The sequence below is a fragment of the Pseudorasbora parva genome, chromosome 3, assembly GCF_024679245.1.
Source record: "Pseudorasbora parva isolate DD20220531a chromosome 3, ASM2467924v1, whole genome shotgun sequence".
NCBI classification, from domain to species: Eukaryota; Metazoa; Chordata; class Actinopteri; order Cypriniformes; family Gobionidae; genus Pseudorasbora; species Pseudorasbora parva.
Window position 1 is genome coordinate 4,902,684 of NC_090174.1, and position 20,191 is coordinate 4,922,874.

Below are 20,191 nucleotides of genomic sequence, written 5' to 3' on the forward strand. Positions count from 1 at the left end.
CGTCATACGTGCATTTACTTTTCATACATGAGAAACGCGTTCACAACAATACCTAAATGTGCTGACTTAAATTGACTGTGGACTGACTATTATTTAAGGAAATCTGTTTATAATATAATCTATTTGGGTTTGAATTATTGATGCTGCGCTGTATATGGACTATAATTTGAATATGTCTATAATGGCTAACGTACGTGCTTAAGTGACTGCTCAAGTTTGATCCTAATGCAAGGCAAGCATTCGTGTGTATGGGATCTATTTTTAGCGGTTGTGTGCTCGGCTGTGTGTGTGTGTGTTGTCACATCAAATGGATCTGCAGATTTTTAGTATTACTACAGCTATTTCTCCTCAGTATTATAAAAGGCTAGCCTGACAAGCCAGACCCACATCAAGATGTTTGGTCTGGAAACTCACCATTGACAGCTCAATCCGAGGGGCGGATAAACGGTTGTCTTTCAAACTCCCTCTGCACGCGATAGGATAGCGCTACAACCAACCAGAGCAACGAAGGTGAAGCAGAGCTCGCTGACAGATTAAACATTCACCGTATCCGGTCGGCTAAACTACGAACACATCTTCCCTTTTTAAGAATGACTTCAGTGCCGCTCCAAGTCTTCCAGAGTCGCGGTCAAAATTCGAAAGACCGCTGCCGTTCGCCAGTTTCTGTGTTTACTAGAAGCACGCAAACGCAACTCGGCCGTCGTCATTATGTCCCCGCCCGCCGACTCTATACACGATGTGATTGGCCCGGTAGGATTTTGAGGAACACAGCTCAGAATGGTATTGAGAGTTGCTAGACGACACTTGCGGGCAAATTAAATTTGCTGCCCCTAGGGTGCGTCTAGATTTCTAGGCTAATAAAAGGCGACAACGCACCGGAAGCTGACATCTAAACACTGAATGGATAGATGTGTGCCTCTCGCTCCTTTGTAAGATCACGCAAGGCAAATGGGTGACATCTAGTGGAGAAGACTAGTAATTTGATTTAATCTAATGTTCAATATTAGCGGAAATAAATATGGAAAAAAAAAATCGATTCTGAATCGACCAGATTTTAAAAACCGATTAATCGAAAAATCATTTTTTTTGTCCAGCCCTTATTACTATATACTACATATACTATTAACTTTGATATATTTACAGTAGAAAATTTACAAAATATCTTATGGAGCATGATATTTAATATCCTAATGAGTTTTTCCATACAAGAAAAATGAGTAATTCTGACCCATACAAAGTATTGCTATTGTCACAAATATACCCGTGCAACTTATGACTGGTTTTGTGCTCCAGGGTCACATCTGTTATCTCACCTTTCTTATTGTTGTCTTTTTCTTCAGGAGCAACTCTGTTAATTTGGGCACATTTTTTTTAAATATTTGATTTGAGTGATTTTTCTGCAGCCCAGTACTTTGTAAACGTGATTTTTGTGTCCCGTGTTTGTTCACTGACCCTGAAAATGACCTTAAATCCACCAAACAGATCAGTTTTTATAGAGAGACTTGTGATTAGTCACCTATATAGTCAACTAATCATTCCGATAAAAATAAGTAATTCTGTTCACACCTATATTGGGTCAAGTGAATTATAAACACCGCTCTATCCAAACTGTTTATAAATAAAGTTTTAAGAGGACTTAAAGTTTGTTTTGGTTGAGGGTTTTACATGTGGAAACAGCCCTTCTGTTCCATAAATGTACTTCGAAAAGCTTCTTTTTACTTCAGATGTACCACAGACGTCAACAAAGTGTGCCTGTGTGGTCACTCATATAGTGCTGAGCTATTATTGTAAAAGTTGACATTAAGTATATTCTTAGATTTTTTTGCGTTGGAAAAAATAATCCCACATTTGATGGCTACCTGAATACCAAAAACACACTATTAAGACTGTTTGGATAACCGAAATGAACTTGAATTTCCTTTGGAATGTTTTAAGGAAGTAACGTCTAAGAAAAGGAAATGTTTATGTTGGGTTTCATTGCGATAGTAAGTGCTCTAGGTCATTGCTCATCTTCCTGAATGTGTGTCATTAATACTTTCATTATCTAGCTCTCCTTCTTTGCCCTTTACTGCTCTCATTTAGCCCGCATCACAGTCCAGAGGCGGGGTTATGAGGTCTGTGTCCATATATGGGCATACTCACGCTTGGGGCTGGAATGGACTGCTGATTCACATCTCTCTCTCTCTCTCTCTCTCTCTCTCTCTCTCTCTCTCTCTCTCTCTCTCTCTCTCTCTCTCTCTCTCTCTCTCTCTCTCTCTCTCTCTCCTCTCTCTCTCTCTCTCTCTCCTCTCTCTCTCTCTCTCCTCTCTCTCTCTCTCTCTCTCTCTCTCTCTCTCTCTCTCTCTCTCTCTCTCTCTCTCTCTCTCTCTCTCTCTCCTCTCTCTCTCTCACTGCTTTTGCATCTATTTCCATCACCAAAATCGATGGAAAATTGAATGTTTCCATCATTCTTACCTTTATTTCCCAGGGAAAGTTTTCCAAAATAAGTGAAACTGTAGAATTATTGGATTGTTAACTTTATTATTATATGTTTGACTCATAACTACTGTTTAGAAACACTTGGCTAGTTGATAAACTCAGCTAGAGAATTGATTTTAATTGGTTTTCTCACTATATGTGCACTGCACTTCTTTTTTTTGACGACCATCCAATATCTGCATTTACACTATACACTTAACGAAACCAAAGGTAGGTGTACCGACAGATGAATGAATGCAGATGCTTTTGCTTCCCTCACTATCTTTAAAGGTCAGCAAAACATTGAGTTGAGCCTTCGTCCTCCATTATAAAGAGTCATGTGATCGCAGTTGGTGTCCACCTGAGTTTACGTCATTCCCCACCGTTTTTTAAAATTAATCATTGATGGGAATATCTGATCTGTCCACTTACAGGACAGAAGCAAATGCACATATCAGATTGCTATAGATTTAGTTCCACATAAGAACGAGGCCTGGAACTGATATGAGAATATCAGAATTTTCTGCTTGCACGTTCATGGGTCACATCCGTTCTGTACCACATGGCAAGAAATAATCAGAATTGGGTCAGGTGAACGTTTAATGTAAATGCGGCCTGATGTCGGGTTCAGATTTCACAATGTTACGACTAAATTCATGTCATGGACTGGAAACATGTTAGATTACTTCCTGATGTGCGTGATGTCATAGAGAGGGCAAAACTAGCGACTGACTTCCGGAAACAAGAGCATAAACAAACAATGGCTGCACTAGCTTAATGCTAAGATGTCTTAAACCCAAATTAGTGTCTTTCTTCTGTTAAAAAAGTTATATATAACCAACTGGTCCCCAGTGACCGCCACAGGATGTGTTTTTCCTATGAAAGTCAATGGGGACCAGCAAGTGTTTGATTACCACATTCTTCAAGGGAATGAATATTGGTTTTGAACTACGAGTGAGTAAATAATGACAATTTTTGTTTTGTTTTTTGTGAACTGTCCATTTAAGGACAAGTGGCAGCATGTTTACTACTAGTCTAATATACAGACACGCATCTGATTTTAAACGTTTACTTTCACTCTTAAACAACTGTGTTTATGTAAATCTTGTGTGTATTTGACAGTATTAGCGCAATAAGACTCAAAAGATAACACCAGTTATCCGGCGCTGTTTGACAGACTTTTAGTGCCTGTGCTCTTCTGGTGTGTTTTTTCAAAAGCAGATCGTGGAGACTTTTTAATCACCAACGATCAAAAATTGTATCGCACACACTTACTCAACGGGTTGCTGAAACGACTCCGCTATTGATCGCCAGCATTTATCTTTTTTCACTCTGACATGGTCGTCACCTGAGGCATCATATGCAGGATTTCTCATACGTCACTTTACCACGTCAAAGCAGCAAGCAGGCTCCAGATTGGTTAACGCGATGCGAATTGACGCCAAAGTCCAGATTTTTCAACTCGGCACAAAACACTAGCCTGACAAGCCAGACCCACAAGATGTTTGGTCTGGAAACTCACCATTGACAGCTCAATCCGAGGGGCGGATATACGGTTGTCTTTCAAACTCCCTCTGCACGCGATAGGATAGCGCTACAACCAACCAGAGCAACGAAGGTGAAGCAGAGCTCGCTGACAGATTAAACATTCGCCGTATCCGTTTGGCTAAACTCCGAAAACATCTTCTCCTTTTAAGAATGACTTCAGTGCCGTTCTTTGTTCTTTTCTCAGAGAAAAGCTTAACTCCAAGTCTTCCAGAGTCGCGGTCAAAGCTGATTCGAAAGACCGCCGTTCGCCAGTTTCTGTGTTTACTAGAAGCACGCAAACGCAACTCGGCCATCGTCATTATGGCCCCGCCCACCGACTCTATACACAATGTGATTGGCCCGGCAAGAGTTAGGCGAATACAGCTCAGAAGGGTATTGAGAGTTGCTAGACGACACTCGCGGGCAGATTAAATTTGCTGCCGCTAGGGTGCGTCTAGATTTCTAGGCTAACAAAACACATCACTCGCACAAGCCGCTTAATTCGCGTCAAATTCGCGTCAGGACTGGACGTGCGAATGAGGCAGAATCGCGTCCATCGCGCCGCACCAAACGCGTCCATCGCGCCGCAGGACCGTCCACTTAACATGGAAATAATTCGCTCTAGGCGATCTATTCCCGTTCGGTGTGAACATGCCTTTAGTCTTCAAGTCACCTCAGCTCTGCCCACGTCCTGCCTCGTTGACCATTTTCAGTTATCCGGGAGTGAGATGTATTGCCAAGATAGCAACGGCCAGCTCTTCTCTACTTTACACTTCAGAATCCTATGGGTGACTTCACAGACACTGTCCATATTGTTTTACAGTCTACAGCAGGGCTATTCAAATCTTACCCTGGAGGGCCAATGCAGTGCAGAGTTTAGCTCCAACCTTAATCAAGCACACCTGAACATGCTAATCAATGTCTCCAGGATCATTAGAAAATCACAGGTGAGTGTGTTTGATCAGGGTTGGAGCTAAACTCTGCAGTGCATTGGCCCTCCAGGGTAAGATTTGAATAGCCCTGGTCTACAGTATGCTTGGCACCCATTGTCATTTTACGAATCACCCTACGTCTATTGGATTGTGTCCAAATCTGCCTGATATTTTGCTGTCTGAACCCAGTGATCTCTCCAAGCATTTTGGCCAAATGCATATCTTTGTGTGTCTGGATCATGCTGGTCAACTCCAACACCTGTTAGATCCCAATTGCACCTGTAGCTAGCGCTGTTCCGTTGTGATTGGACCACCTGAGAGGATTGTTAATACCAGATGTGAATGCGCTCATCCTTGCCATCTGTTTTCACAGTCAGGGAATACTCTGTATAATAACTCTTTATGCATTAGCAATACCAAAAGCTAGTGTCATGAATATTTGAGCATGGCTGCTGAACTGCCAAACAGCTGCTTTTGCATTTGTTTCTCCATGCCGTCACCACCCTTCCTTCCAACTTGGTAAAATATTGAAAGAAATGAGATGATGGCAAGAATGATGGCATACCTTCCTACACCATGAACCTATTTTTCAATAGAGGAAATCAGACTTGGAGTGCTCCGAGATGGTTACTATACTTTTGATATCAATGCAAACAAGTTTATTTTTCAGACTTGGTGACATAATTAACATCAATGTAATGGTGTAATGAAAGAATATAGAAAACACATCCTCATGACATTTCAGTCTGTAAGACTTTCTTTTGTGGAACACAATGGGAGACAACTTGCATTTTCATTAACGGAAAGATTTATGGAATTTATTTTATTTTATTTTTAAATTTAGGGTTACTTTAGGTTATTAAATTGAATTTTAGCTCATCTCTCAATCTAAACTAATGTCTATGACCAGTAGAGAGTTTAATATGACCACGTAATTTTAATAGTATATTTAATGTTGATTAAAAAAAATGGTTCTGTCTGTTTATATTCTGAAGTGTTCACAAAATATTTGTCACTCAAAAGTTTTGTCCTTCTTCACAAAGGACATTTAACATGGACATATTGATAAGGCGTAGGATGTCAGCTCTACCCGACACACTTGTTTCCTACTGATAATAAACCATTGCCACATGACCTCCAACAGCTCTATACTTGTTACTTGTTATTAATACTTAATTTTATTCATCTTTAACGTTAATACTGCAAAGCGCATGTTGAGCTCTCCAATTATAGTTGCAATGGCTGCAATGGTACATGTGTCCTTACAGAACAAACTTAAAATCAAAAGTTAAAATCGAGCAGGCATTCAAGATGTCCAACCCAGTGTTAACACAAGTTTAAATACCGGTGTAAAAATGTCCTCACTGTGACATCTCTAATTTGGGTATAGTTTTTCTAGCACGTGTAAAGCTACTGTGCATGTGCTGAATCCCTCTGTAACCGAAACTACCAACTGCGAATGGAATAATTTGTTTCCAACATTTTATTCTGCAAATATGGCTCTGTTATGCTCATTAGCAGATTACAGATTGCATGGCGCTGCTCTGGAGTGAATATAGAGCCCTTGTTTTTCACCTGCTGTACAGATGACCTGCTTTTGTGTCTTCATCTGGACATTCCAGGTCATGTTCTCAATTAGAGAGAGTGGGGTAAGATGTGTCGCTGGGTAAATGTGTCACCCTCTTTATCTAGGCCACTGTGCACAATGCTTGTCATAAAACTATATATTTAGAAGGACAAATTAAAAATGTGTGACACTTTTTAAGTGTGTAAGACACCTAACCCTAGCTGCTCCCGACGTGCTGGATGGCGCCTTGCATGGCTGACACCGCCGTCGGTGTGTGAATGGGTGAATGTGAGGCAATATGTAAAGCGCTTTGGATGGCCATAGGGTCTGTTAAAAGCGCTATATAAATGCAGTCCATTTACTTTTTAATTATGTATGCAAAGTAAATGGATGGCAGGTATTAATTTGTCAAAATAAATTTACCTAAAATTATACATCATGCATGTTTTCCAATTACCATGAAACGTTTTAGTTATTAAATATTGTATGTTTGTATAATAGTAACAATTATAATTCTAATTATATTCATTTTGAAATACTCTTATTATTTATCAATTTTCTGGCTTGTATATGCATAAGAAAATGTCAGTAATGTGCTGCAAAAATGAGACTGACCAAGAAGAATCAATGCATTAATGTAATGATAGAGAGACACTGGAGGCGAGTGTAGATGAACCCAAGTGCAGTTTTATTGCCAATAATTCAAAGTGAGCAAACCGATACAGTGACTTGACTTGATTAAGAGCTCACCAACTGCGGTTTACAGGAAACAATACTCAACAAACTGACAAGGCAAACATGAAGACTACATATATACAGGGGAACACATGACTATGACAACCAATGAACAACCAAAACTACACATGACAAAAACCACATGACTAGACCAACCAATGAGAACATGACACACAGACAAGGGAACCAATCAGAACAAGACACATGAAACTAGCATGTGACATGTTCACTTAAGCGCAAGGAGGTCACATGACCAGAACCAGGAAACATAACTGAGGCAAAATTACAAAATAAAAGACATTAAAACATAAAACGTGAACCTAAAACCAAACGTGACCATGAAATAAATTTCATTAAATCGAAGATGATTGGAATAATATAAACATAAATTAGCTACTTGCACAAAAACAACAAAGTATTTCCATAATTGAACCAGTGTTCAAATTATAGCATGCAAATCTTGATATATAATTCAGTTTTTATTTCGGATAATGTAACGTAAAAAGGGGCACAGCTTGCCCAAAATAATCTTTTACCTACTGTAAGCTTTCTTGCTCTCTGTTTCTCCAGCTTGATAAAACTATCGATATAGATGAGCGGCGTCTGATCCGGACAGCGATTCGGGAGCTGCGGCGCTGTGAGATTGAAGAAATGGAGGCCGCGCTAACCAGTAAGCGGTTCAGGCGTGCCCACCTGCATGGACATGAGGATAAAGAAAACCAGTGCTGGTATGAAGCTTTATTTATTTTAGTGTTTTAAATATAAATGCAAAATTCTGTTGTATAAAATGCAATGAAACGTTTTGCATAGCATGCACCATTTTGTATCTGATCTTGTTTGCTGGTATTTGCAGTCCTGATTTGACGGCTTCCTTAGACATGCTCTCAGGAAAGATTCAGGCTATACAGGACATTGAGGAACTTACTGGACTGGTAAGGCCATGTTTAAAGATGTTTGTTGATGACGCTCTTGTGTTGTTCCTGTCAACATTCCCTCATTGAGATTGTGTTGTTTTCTGGAGATGATTGATAAGTGTTTTGGCCCTGCATGGAATGTTGTACTTTAAGCTCTTTGTTCGTGTAAAACAAAAGGCTGCAATGAGCCCGTTCCAAATGAAGTCCCATTGTGCTACATTAAAGTTTTATTGTGTCTATGTATAAAAGGTGTATTGTTCCTGATGAAAGCAATGAATGGAGATTAACTAGTGTAAATTCTGAATGCTTTCAAAGAACACTTGCAAATCGCATACACTTCTCTGTACAATGGGGTGTTTTCAGTGAAATGTAAATAAGCTCTTACTTTCAGTAGTGCCCCAATGAGACACTGGGCTGTAAGATGATATATAGAGCTGCAACTAACGATTATTTTTTCTGTCGACTAATCTAACAAATATTTTTTCGATTAGTCGACTAATCTAATGATTTATTTTTTTACCCTTTGAAATTTGTCAATTCTGTGGCACCCCCTCACATAAGTTACACTAGAGGTGTAACAGTACAGACTGCTCACAGTTCGCTTTGTATCGCGGTTTTAGGCCGGAGACACACTGCAAGCGTGACTTTTCAGCTTGCGTGTCAGCCGCGGGGCGGCTGCCTGGCGTTTTCTCTGTCTTTGCACACCAGAAGCGTGTGACGCGGCGCTGCTGCTGCTGGGAAGCCCTATACTTCATGTTAAATATAAATATATTGCCTAGATACAGCAAAGACAACGTCGGCAGTAGCCTATTGACCATACATATATATGGTATTGATGGCAAAATAGGCTACAGAATATTTCGTTCTGTATTGACAGGTTTAATATTTCAAAATCGATAATTATGTTGTTTTTTTATTATTACAAGTAGGCCTATATCTGCATTTATGTTAACCCTAAAGACTTTCAAACATGAAAATGTACTTTATTAATATGTATTCGTGTCAAAATGGCATATAAACATCTTTTCCTATGCTGTTTTGCCTAGAAACGCTTCCAACACGCTCGCGTGAAAAATAGGCGTCTCTTCTATTTGAAGCATGCACGCGTTTTCCGCGCGGCTCGGACCGCGCGTGAGCCGCGCGGCTGACGCAGGCAGTATGCAAGCGCTAACCGGTTAACATGGGAGCCGAAATAAAAACTGACACGCCACGCAGCCGAGACGCTCACGGCACGCTTGCAGTGTGTCTCTGGCCTTAGGTTCACGTTTCAGTACAGTTCGGTATTTGCTATGTTCAGGGGAAAAAGGACTACTGTCAAATGAAAATAAAGAAAATAAGAACAGATAACTTAAATAGAAGCAGCAGCACAAATAAATACTATTGAGCCAAGATGAGAATAAAATAAACAATGCTTTTCAGGTAGGTCTAACATTAGTTTTTAGGTAGAGAAATGGAATGAAGTAATCAAAAGTAAAATAACCACACATTTAACTGTTTAAAATTAAAAAAATAATCCTTATTAAACTTACAAAAGCTATTCAGTCAGGAGCAGTGAGTGATGTCTTTATCTTTTGTTTGACATTAAACAGACAGCAGTGAAGGCTACTGCCCCTTTAAGACCCACGGATAGTCGTCGTATTTTCTGTATAAAGTTCACTTAAGGCATAGAGTAGGCTATGACATTTTGACATACTTTTTGTGAGTTTGTCCGTTTAAGCACAGGATTTGAAAGATAACTCAATATTTGCGCGCTTTGGGACGAGTGCACAAAGACAGATCTTCTCATTCGAGTCTTCTGGCTACACGGGTGATGACGGTGAAAATGACTGCTCATATTCGGACGTACAGCAGCACTCGCATGCGTTTTATAAAGTTTACAAAGAGAGACCGTTTTGCCCACGTTTTTCTTTTATTATCGCTGTTGTTGTAGTGTATACCTGAGGAGTCAGCACGTCCATCGACAGAAACATACATACAGCATTATTTTCAAGTTACAACCCATATTAAAGATGCGTCATCAGATGCGAGATGAACCGAAGTGTAAGTGCGTCCCCGCAACTTTTGCTCGGGATCCCGGTTGGGAAACACTGGTCTGTATTGATTGACACCGCGCTGGTTTGTTTAGAATTATATGAGCGCCGTGACCGCGCGCTGCCGCGTGATGAATGCGTGTCGCAACTCTGTTATTCAACTGCTCTGGTTTTAAAAGCGATGTCATACTAAATGCGCCAAAATGCAATAAAACTTGTTTTACGGTCGAATGCAACGCGTGTGTGTGTGAGTGAGTAAGAGACGCGCAAAAGGGCGGAGAGAGAACTTAAGGAAATGCAGCTAAACGAATATGCGTGCGTCTTTTAAATAGCGTAAAAATGAATGAATGACGAATGTGGCGGCCGTTATTGATTATGTGGCAGTCCGCCACAAATTAGTCTATGTGTGGGAAACACTGTTTGGCCTCTGTTTAAAGTATTCCCATACTTTTGATTAGGGTTGGGCATCGTTTTGATTTGAACGATTCTGATTCCGATTCCGATTCTTACTTTCGATTCCGGTTCTTTTCGATTCTCGATTCCGATTCTTTGAGGGGTGGAGTCAAAACATGTCACCGATATTCAATGCTATTTTCAATACAACGGGGGAAAAACGCTGCATATACTGTCAATTTGATATTTTTTATATAATTTTTTTTTTGTCTGTCTTTTGAAAGTCTAGGCAATCAAACATTTCTTCTGAAGAGATCACTTTATATGATAAAGCTTTTAAGCTTTTTCTCATATATAAACATTGATCAATTACTATTAAAATTATCTCACAAATATTTGTTAACTCAATGTATTTTTTACAACGGGGTAATTGTGTTGCAATAGTTTACACACAGCACAAGTAAGCTTGATTTTGAATGGTAAATTGAATAAACAAAGATACATATTACAAAAAATAGCAATAAATACAATAGAATAAAAGATATAAATGAAATAGACTGCTTTATTTTTTCAGGTAGGTCTAACATTCAGGTAAGAAACTGAATAAAAAAACGCAAAGTGGCTAAATAAATTTAAAATAACATTGGATAATGTTTTTGCAAAAAATTAAATAGTTTCATATAAAACCATTAAAGTTAGAAAAGTTGATCGGTCAAGAGCAGTGTGATCGTTTGTCTTTTTGTAGTTTGACTTTGAATAACAAATGACTGCTGTCCCTTTAAGAACTGCTTGTTTCAGACTGTGTTTACATACTGTTCAAAGTGTGCAATGAGAATTAGTTTGAGTGTATTTGACCAATAATAAGCTGGAAAAAGAAGCGAATATTTGCACTTGTATGTCAGGGGCGGCTTTATTACGGTAGGCTATGTGTGTGTGTGTGCGCTTCAGATGTGAGCTTGAAATCTGCGGGGATTCGTAGAATTATGTGCAATCCCGCGCGAAATTCAGACCGATCACACACACTAACACTAACACGCAGTCGTAAGGAAAAGTCCAGCAGAACGCGCGTCCGCCGTGCTCAGAGGTTAACCGGCTGAATGAGAATATGCGGCTGCGCGTCAACTCGCTGTCGGTCAGAGAGGAGAGGAGAGGAGAGCAGCTGGGATGGATTGTGTAGGCTGAGCAGGCTATCGTATCTTTTCAGATATTTCAGTATCGATATTTTTGACGCACTGTGCTGACCCAGGCTTTTAAAAGTGAAATAAATCCACACTTCAGAGCCGCTTACCGGGCTTCAATGAACAAGCGGGCGCGCAAGCACCGGAAATCAGGTGGCCATGGAAACCAAACCTTGCGCGCTTGGAACCGAAGATCGGAACCGAAAATAAATTTTCTAAACGATTCCAATGGAATCGTTATTTTTTAAACGGTTCCAAGTTGGAACCGGTTCTCGATGCCCAACCCTACTTTTGATATTCGCGGTCTAGGTTTTTGTGATAGAACCAGGAGCAGAAGCCAACATTACGCGAGATGAACGTCTGACACGACGCGTCGACGCATTTTACGAACGTCGACGTATTTCCGTAGTCGACGTCATCGATGACATCGACGCGTCGTTGCAGCACTAATATATACCAGGGGTGTTCAGTTAAAAGATTGCAATCTCGATTCAAACACCCACACAATTTTATTCCTAAACGACAAAGATTCGCCTGTGTGGTTGGTTGATTGATTTCATTTATTTATTTTTTTTATACTTTAGTTAGTGTGTGTTGCTGTTCGAGCATAAACGTGAAAAGTTATGACTTTTAGAAAAAACACTTTTTAAGGACTACAGCAGACGGCTGGCAGGAACTACAACGAGTGTATTCACGAGTTAGTGACATCACTAACCCTAAAATTTACATAAACCCCGCCCCCGGGACCACACAACAAAGGCCATGTGAGAAGAGGAAGAGTTGTGGAAGCACATTTGGGAGTCGCTCAAACGGTCACATCTGTCGTTCACATTTATTGCAATACAGTACGAACACACATGCAATAGCATGTCATAAAAGCAAGATGACAACATAAGTTATAACCGTAATTAAACTAAACTACACCTGTTCTCTCTTCATGCAGCTGATATTCTCTGGCTCTGTGCATATTTCTACAGTTCCCACAGCAGCCATTTATAGATTATCATGACAGAATATGTCAATTGTAGGTACTTCCAGTATAGACAGCTTCACTAATTATAATGGGATATTTTATTACAGTGTTATTACAGTTGCACATGGAATTAATGTAGTATTTTTGGCCTGTTATTTGCGATATCAAATATATGCAGAAATGATTTAAATATGTTAAATAGAGATAAGAGTATTGCTCTTCAAAAACGGTTATATTGAGGAGTCTGTATAATACCATTTGCGTTGAATTCTGTGGAAATATACCAAGATTTTCTTTCTGTGGAATTCTGTGGGTGCACGTTCTGTGTGGGTCTAAGTATCAGTCATGTCAACCTAACTACTGTTTTTGTGTCTTGCCCTCTATTTTCCTTTCTTTCTTTCAAGTTGCAAAGCACCAGTGAATATGAAGAGAGAAAACTCATTCGTGCAGCCATTCGTCGGCTGAGAGATGAGGAGATACGAGGTGAGATTGCATCTAAAGGGCTGGAAAAATATCTCTATACGTCTGTGTGTGTGTGTGTGTGTGTGTGTGTGTGTGTGTGTGTGTGTTTACATTCGCTCCGTTCTCATTCATAGGAGTATTAGAGAAGGTTCAGACCGCTGGCCAAAGAACAGAGCGACGACAAAATCCTCAAAGCAGCTTTGACCTACAGGTGAGTAAATGTGGCGTGGTGAATATCAGGAGCTGTAAATCTCAGGGATAACTAGGCTGAAGTTTGTGGATTAATGTGGAATGAGGAGAGTGAACTCTGTAGACGCTCAGCTGGAGATCGTTTTGGCATTTTCAAATGGTCATGAATTCAGTTAAAGTGGGAAATAGGGTCAGGGTTAGGATTTTATATTGTTTATCTAATAATGTAATCACAAAAATCTAAGTATATGGAAAATTGAAATGGTAATGAATAAAAAATGTAATGAATATAATGGCATATCACCGTGCAATTTTGATTGATGTTCAGGTAGTGCTACACTCCTTTATTGACATTTCAATCTCAGATAAATGCACCTTTATTATAAGTTTATAACTTTTTTTTATCTGTTCAACTTTGAAGGAAGATAAACTCAATGAAAAGTGTTAGAAAGAGACTTCTTCTCTATATCAGTGTTTCTGAACTCCCTGAAACGCCTCCATTGTAGTCCTGAGTTTTCTTATGGGAACAAAGCTCCACTCTTCTCATGTTTTTATGAAAGTGTTCTTGCAACGTTGCTCAAGTAAGATGACGTAAAATTATAACAGCCTTCTGTCTGTTCAGTTTTTATTTACTCTTTTGCTAAGCTGAACAGCCCATCAGAGTTCTCTCTCTCACCGACGGCCCGACGCCGATTCTACATGTTGAATTGGCCACAAAAAAAAAAAAAATCAGACAGCCGGCTGTCAGCTTGGTGTGTCCCTGGTTTAAGGCATAGGCTAAATAAAGGTGGCGGACCTGGTTGAGTTAGTTGTGTTCGCAGTTATGGTAAGGGGCAGGACGTTTCCCAAACACACACGACGCGCTCCATCCATCGCAACAACCTGGTCCAGCCAACCAATCAGAGCAGATTGTGCTTTTCAGAAGGCGGGGCTTCATAGAGACAGGAACTAAACAGAGCGTTACTGATAGACTGGATTGAGTTTCACTTCAAGTTTCTATGCCCTTCACTCGCTAACTTCCCCTTTTTTTTATAGTATACACTGATTGAAATTGAGTATTATGGGATTAAATCTCAACATAATTAAAATACAGCTCTGGAAAAAATTAAGAGACCTCTTAACATGGGTTTCTCAATGTTAAGTGGTCTCTTAATTTTTTCCAGAGCTGTATTATACACTTTTATGCGATTTAATTCTCAAAATAATTAATATATCATACACTTCAGTTAAGTACGATCTGCTGTGAAGTCACAATCAAGTTGCATTGTGGGATATAGGGTGCTTTCACACCTACCTCATTTAGTTCGGTTAAATCGTACTAGAGTTCGTTTCCCTCTTTGGTGCGGTTTGTTTGGTCAGGTGTGAAAGCGGCAATCGCATTCGGGTGCGCACCAAAAGCGGACCAAACAAGCGGACCGAGACCTCCTTGAAGAGATGGTCTCGGTACGCTTTCAAACGAATTCTGGAGCCGTTCGTTTGTGGTGAGAACGTGATCCGACCTCGAACAGAACCAACTGCAAAAGTACTAATCATTTTTAGACTTAACCAGCTGCCGTAGTCAGCTGGGCTGACATTGTGTGCATGACATTACCTGATAGATCGTTGGCAATATTTTCGGAAGATGAGCATGTCACTTAAAGGGTTACTTCAGCGATTAGCATATGGCTTTGTATCAGTAGAAACCCTGGAGAATATTCAAATTATTGTGCTTTCCCCCCTCATATCTCCCTGAGACAAGAGATTTATGCATTTTATTTCTGGAAAAATTCCTCCTATGATGCAAAATGACGATTTTTGCATCATAGGAGGAATGTTTGCCCAAAGGCTAAAGACTACAGCCAGCAGAGGGAGCTATTTCCGCATGTTTTGAATCTGCGCATGGGGGATGGGAGATTACACTCAGCTGGCAGGGAGAGCTCAGCTTGCAGACAGGATCATTTAAACGGAGCTATGGTGAGCAATGTAAGTCTTTTAACTTCTCAAATTCATTTCTATGAAAGTTAAGCTTGCAAAGGCATGAACTGAAACGCGTGCCAGACTGAACTCCTGTGTGAATGTATGCCGCGAATGTAGTCGCGATTACCTCAGCTCTCATCACTCGTGCAGTTAGTGCTCAGTGCTGTGAGACTCGCGCGGTGACTCACTCATTATATTGAACAGACACGTTCAGTTTTTAATTGTAGTGTCTTCTCTAACTCAGTCACAGTAATGAAGTTGGTGGTGTTGGGAATGGCCTCACAGGGCAGCGAAGCATTCTGGGAATTGTAGTCTTTCATCCCCATGGGACAAAAATACATTTTCTGTCTTTTCTCAGTCTAGAAGACACCAAATTCAAAAATAATTTCACATTTCTACTGCATTGATGACCCAGTTTAAATACAGATTCATCTTCCCAGCGCTGAAGTACCCCTTTAAGAATAATTAATGCAGGGCTCCGCTTGAAGTGACGAGCGATGCGCGCTCGCCCCTGCAGTGCATTTGAATGTTGTTTTCAAGTTGCATCCGCGCTTCATTATAGAAATATATTGTTTGCATACTGTGGTACACAATGTAGTAGATTATGGCCAGGGACAAAACTGGCCCGCGCATTCGTCTCTCCATTGTGTTATTATAGGTTGCTTGCTTTGCCTCTTCTTTTGGAATTTTCCCACACGTAAATTCTGACCAATCGAAAAGCAGTTTAGGAAATACGCCATGGCCAGTGAGTGATGTGGATGTTGTCACGTTCCTGCGTTTTGGTTTGTTTCAACTGGCTCGGACCAAAGCAATCAGTGTGGTGTGAAAAGGAACCAAAAAAGCTAAAAAATATAACAATGTATAATTGTTTGCCCTTGGTTCGGACCAAATGAACCGAACTAGAGATTTGAAAGCACCCATAGAGTTTCTTGAGGGGACAAGGGTCTGTCCATATAAACTTTGCTCGTCCAGTTCATGAAGTGAACCCACTTCAAAAGGGTGACACGCATTCCCCCGAGGGCAAGTGCTTAGGAAAGTTCGCAAGTGTATGTCTAAAAGTGGAGTGGAACGAAGCCTGGGAAGAAAGCAGCAACAGTGAAGAAAATAGGAAAAATAATGTGTTTTTAAAATGTGGTTCTGGCTCTAGAAGCATTAAATAATTGTTTTTTTTCTGGTCGCTAAATGCAATTTTGTTGTCACGCCCTTATTTACACCACAATATAATACCTCAAATGTATGAATTCATTGAAAAGTATGTTAAAAGAACATTTGCAAAAAGTTTTTCTACATATGCAAATATGGGTACTGAATATTTTAGCAAACTTCTTTCCTCACTCATCCTTTCATCCTCCTTTTTTTGCTTTCACTTTCTTTTCATTCCCATATGACACACACAAACACACACACACACACACACACACACCTTTGTCCTCCAATGAATTTAATGTGTTAACACAGATCTCGCCGCCGAGTGAAATGTGGGGAATGTTAAAAATGTGCTGCTGCTTTCACCTTAATCTACCCTTGTCCCTCTCCACTCCTCCTTGTCAAATTTGTTTATTTCATTTCTTTATCCTCAAGTTACTCCTCTCTTTCCATTTGCTCTTTCCCAGGCATTATCTCAGTAAGAATTTCTAGTAAACATCAGCACCCTTACCTGTGTATCAGTTTATAATTTAAAATTACCAACATCCACCCGAATACCTACTAAATACATTTACTGAAACTAACAGGTAACCAAAAGTGACGTGTTTTCCGCAGTGGGAAAGAAAGATATAAGGATATCCAGACTGATCATATCTTATCTTATTGGTTATCACATCTTCACAAGCAGCTTTTCAATGAGGAAAAAAGCCTCCTATGATAATAGGCACAGGTTATTTTCATGTCGCAGAGGATATGTATCAATGAGTTTGCCATAAACATTTGAAATTTAATGCTAAACTTCCCAGCCATCTTCTTTCAGGTGATGCTTATTGCAATGGCAACACACAAAGTGTGTTGAATATGCTGTTTGCAAGATTCTTTTTACTCAAAAATAGCCTGTGTTTTTGTCACATGACCTGCTGTGCTCTTGCGGCATTCTGAGAAGTTTAGTTTTGTATTTTTATTTATCCCGTTTGTGGCGTAGACACACCTGGAAAAAACGAGTGTGTCACAGCGCATGACAAGCCAGTGACATCACCAACCCTAAAATTTACATAAGCCCCAGGAATACATAATACAGGCCATGTTGAGAAGAGGAAGAGTTGTTGAAGCACATTTGGAAGTCGCTCAAGCTGTCATCCATCTTTCACATATTATTACAATACAGTACGAACACAACTGCAACAGCATGTCATAAAAGCAAGATGACAACATAAGTTATAACCGAACTTAAACTAAACTACACCTGTTCTCTCTTCATGCAGCTGATATTCTCTGGCTCTGTGCATTTTACAACAGTTCCCAGACCAGCCATTAATACATTGTCATGACAGAATATACTAATCAATGACTGAAGATACACTGTAAAACCAAATTCTGGTCTCCAATTGAACATTTTCTAGTGACTATTCACATAAAAAATGTTTAGTTTGCCAAATAAAATTTCTTTGAATAAAATGTTATCAATTCACAGAAATTCTATTTTGACAACTGAAAAATTTAGATGTGATCAGTCACTAGAAATTGTTCAATTGGAGAGGCCTGAATTTTTTTACAGTGTAGTTAACACCACATCAGTTTAGAGTGTGGATCGGGCCGGATTTTTCTGTCCGAGCCTGGCCTGCGTCCGACAGAGCAGTAACCGAACCCGACCCAAGCCCGTCAGACATTAAGATATTAATGTCTGAGCCCGACAGTTAAAAACATTTTTTTCCCCTCATAATACATATACTAATGACCCATGTAGCTACGTTTGTTTGTGTGAAAAGCCCGCTTTTATTAAGCAACTGTAGGAAGGCATTCTGAAATGTTTAAAGTCGAGCGCATCAGCATGGGGCATCAAACGTTACACTGAGCCCAATCAAATAGCCAACTGAAATTAAATGAACAAAGGTCTACTAAAAATGCCCCAAGCTAACAGAACAAAACATTAACCTAACAATTGAAATGCTTATTGAAATGAAAGTCACTCTTCCATTTTTATCAAACTGTGGTTCCTAAACTGCAACATTTGATCTATTTACATAATCTATCCAATAAAGGTTTAGGCTAATAATCAAGGTTTTTTGCATCATCAACTGTGGATGGCTTTAAGGCTGTCAATTGGCTTGAATAACAATGCCGCGGGCAATACAGTACACACGTGTTGCGCGTTGTTGTCACAGCGACATAAACAAATTTCCGCACACAGGAAGACGGATGTTAGGGTAATATTTTACATTTATTTTAATCACAAAAACAAACCATTGCATCAAGTTAAACAGGCCCATTGTTTTTAAATTTATCTCTTCTATCCCGGTCATGTGCTATTGCGCGAGAGCGGGGCTATCACGCTCTGTCTCGTTTCTGCACCGCCTCTCAGACACCGGTTGCTGAGGGCATTCAAATCTGCCTCCATTTTGTTAGCAACGCCCAACTTCCAACAATCCAATCAGTTCCCGAAGGACGAAATGACACCTTGCCCTATTTTTTTCTTCTTCTAATTTTTAGAGTCCGTTTCACTCGGATATATACGTCACAATAAGGAGAAAAAGACGCTCAACTTCCGTTTCATACTTTAAAAGGTTCAATTCCTTTTCGAGGTGACGTGACCGAGCCCAACCCGAACCCGAATGTCATTTCTAAATATCTGTCCGAACCCGACCCGGCCCGGCCCGTCGGGACCCGTCGGGCTCGGGTCGGGTATCCATCCTCTACATGAGTTACATAAATTCATCAACTAACCATTCAGAAATGTCCTGTCTCATTCTACATGTTGTCACTTCTTCTTGAGTCTCTACAGCATTATCAGACTCCGGTTTAAAACATAAAGAGCTGAACAGTTTCAGTGTGTGTCTGCGTGAGGTAACCAGAGCTGCTAACACAAGCACTTGAAGCTCCGCCCTCTTCTAGAAAGGAGGCCGGGAGCATCAGCTCATTTGCATTTAAAGGGACACACACAAAAAGTCACGATTTTGCTCACTCAAAAAGTGACAATTGTAGCATGCTATAAAAAATTCTCTTTAGTTATTTTGAACTAAAACTTCACATATGTACACACTCATCAGAGACTTATTTTACATCTTGTAGAAAGGGGGCATAATAGGATCCTTTTAAAATAACACATTTGAGCATGCAAAAGAACACTGGCTCTAAGTGAGCAAGGAAATAGTGTTTAAACATAAATATTATAAAACTGTAGCGTTGATTTAATATTTTAAGTATTTTCATACTTGAAATGGAATAAAGATGACATAGTAAGAATGCAGATTTAATGACTTTAATTGTCCATATCTTTACATGTATTGTGCCAAAAATGACAGATAAAATGTGTTCAAAAAGAAAGAATGGGCCTCTTGTTCATTCTTGATATTTACATCTGCTTTGTATACAGTATTCCACTTTTGTCCCTGAGTATGAATGTTTTTCCAGTGTGTTTTCTGAGTGATTCCCTCGTGTTTACCAGCAGAATTCTCGTCTTTTGAACGCTTTCCTTTTGTGACATGAGGTCTGTGCATTTGTGCTTTCATGTTTTGTTTGCTTCGTTTTGTTATATCTCAGTTTGACATCTTTTCCTGTGTCCAAAGATTGGCTTTGAGAATCATGGGACTCCAGTGTGGAAGCCATGGTGGCTGGTTCTGACTTTGAGTTTCAATTTTGATGTAGTATATGAAGTACATGAACATATATGAACATATATAGACTGTATATGAACTCATTGAATAATATGAAATTATTACTAGATGTAGACTA

The 20,191-nt window shown here is 39.7% G+C and overlaps 1 protein-coding gene across 4 annotated transcripts in view; it reads left to right on the forward strand.

The window, feature by feature from the left end:
* smtnb (smoothelin b) overlaps positions 1-20,191 on the forward strand; it is a 98,534-nt gene that overhangs the window by 17,883 nt on the left and 60,460 nt on the right. For all 4 annotated transcript variants that reach the window (XM_067437613.1, XM_067437615.1, XM_067437614.1 and 1 more), the window contains exons 2-5: positions 7,789-7,946; positions 8,072-8,150; positions 13,111-13,189; positions 13,303-13,379. In XM_067437613.1, coding sequence (XP_067293714.1) covers positions 7,789-7,946; positions 8,072-8,150; positions 13,111-13,189; positions 13,303-13,379 — 393 coding nt within the window. The remainder of the gene's footprint in view (positions 1-7,788; positions 7,947-8,071; positions 8,151-13,110; positions 13,190-13,302; positions 13,380-20,191) is intronic.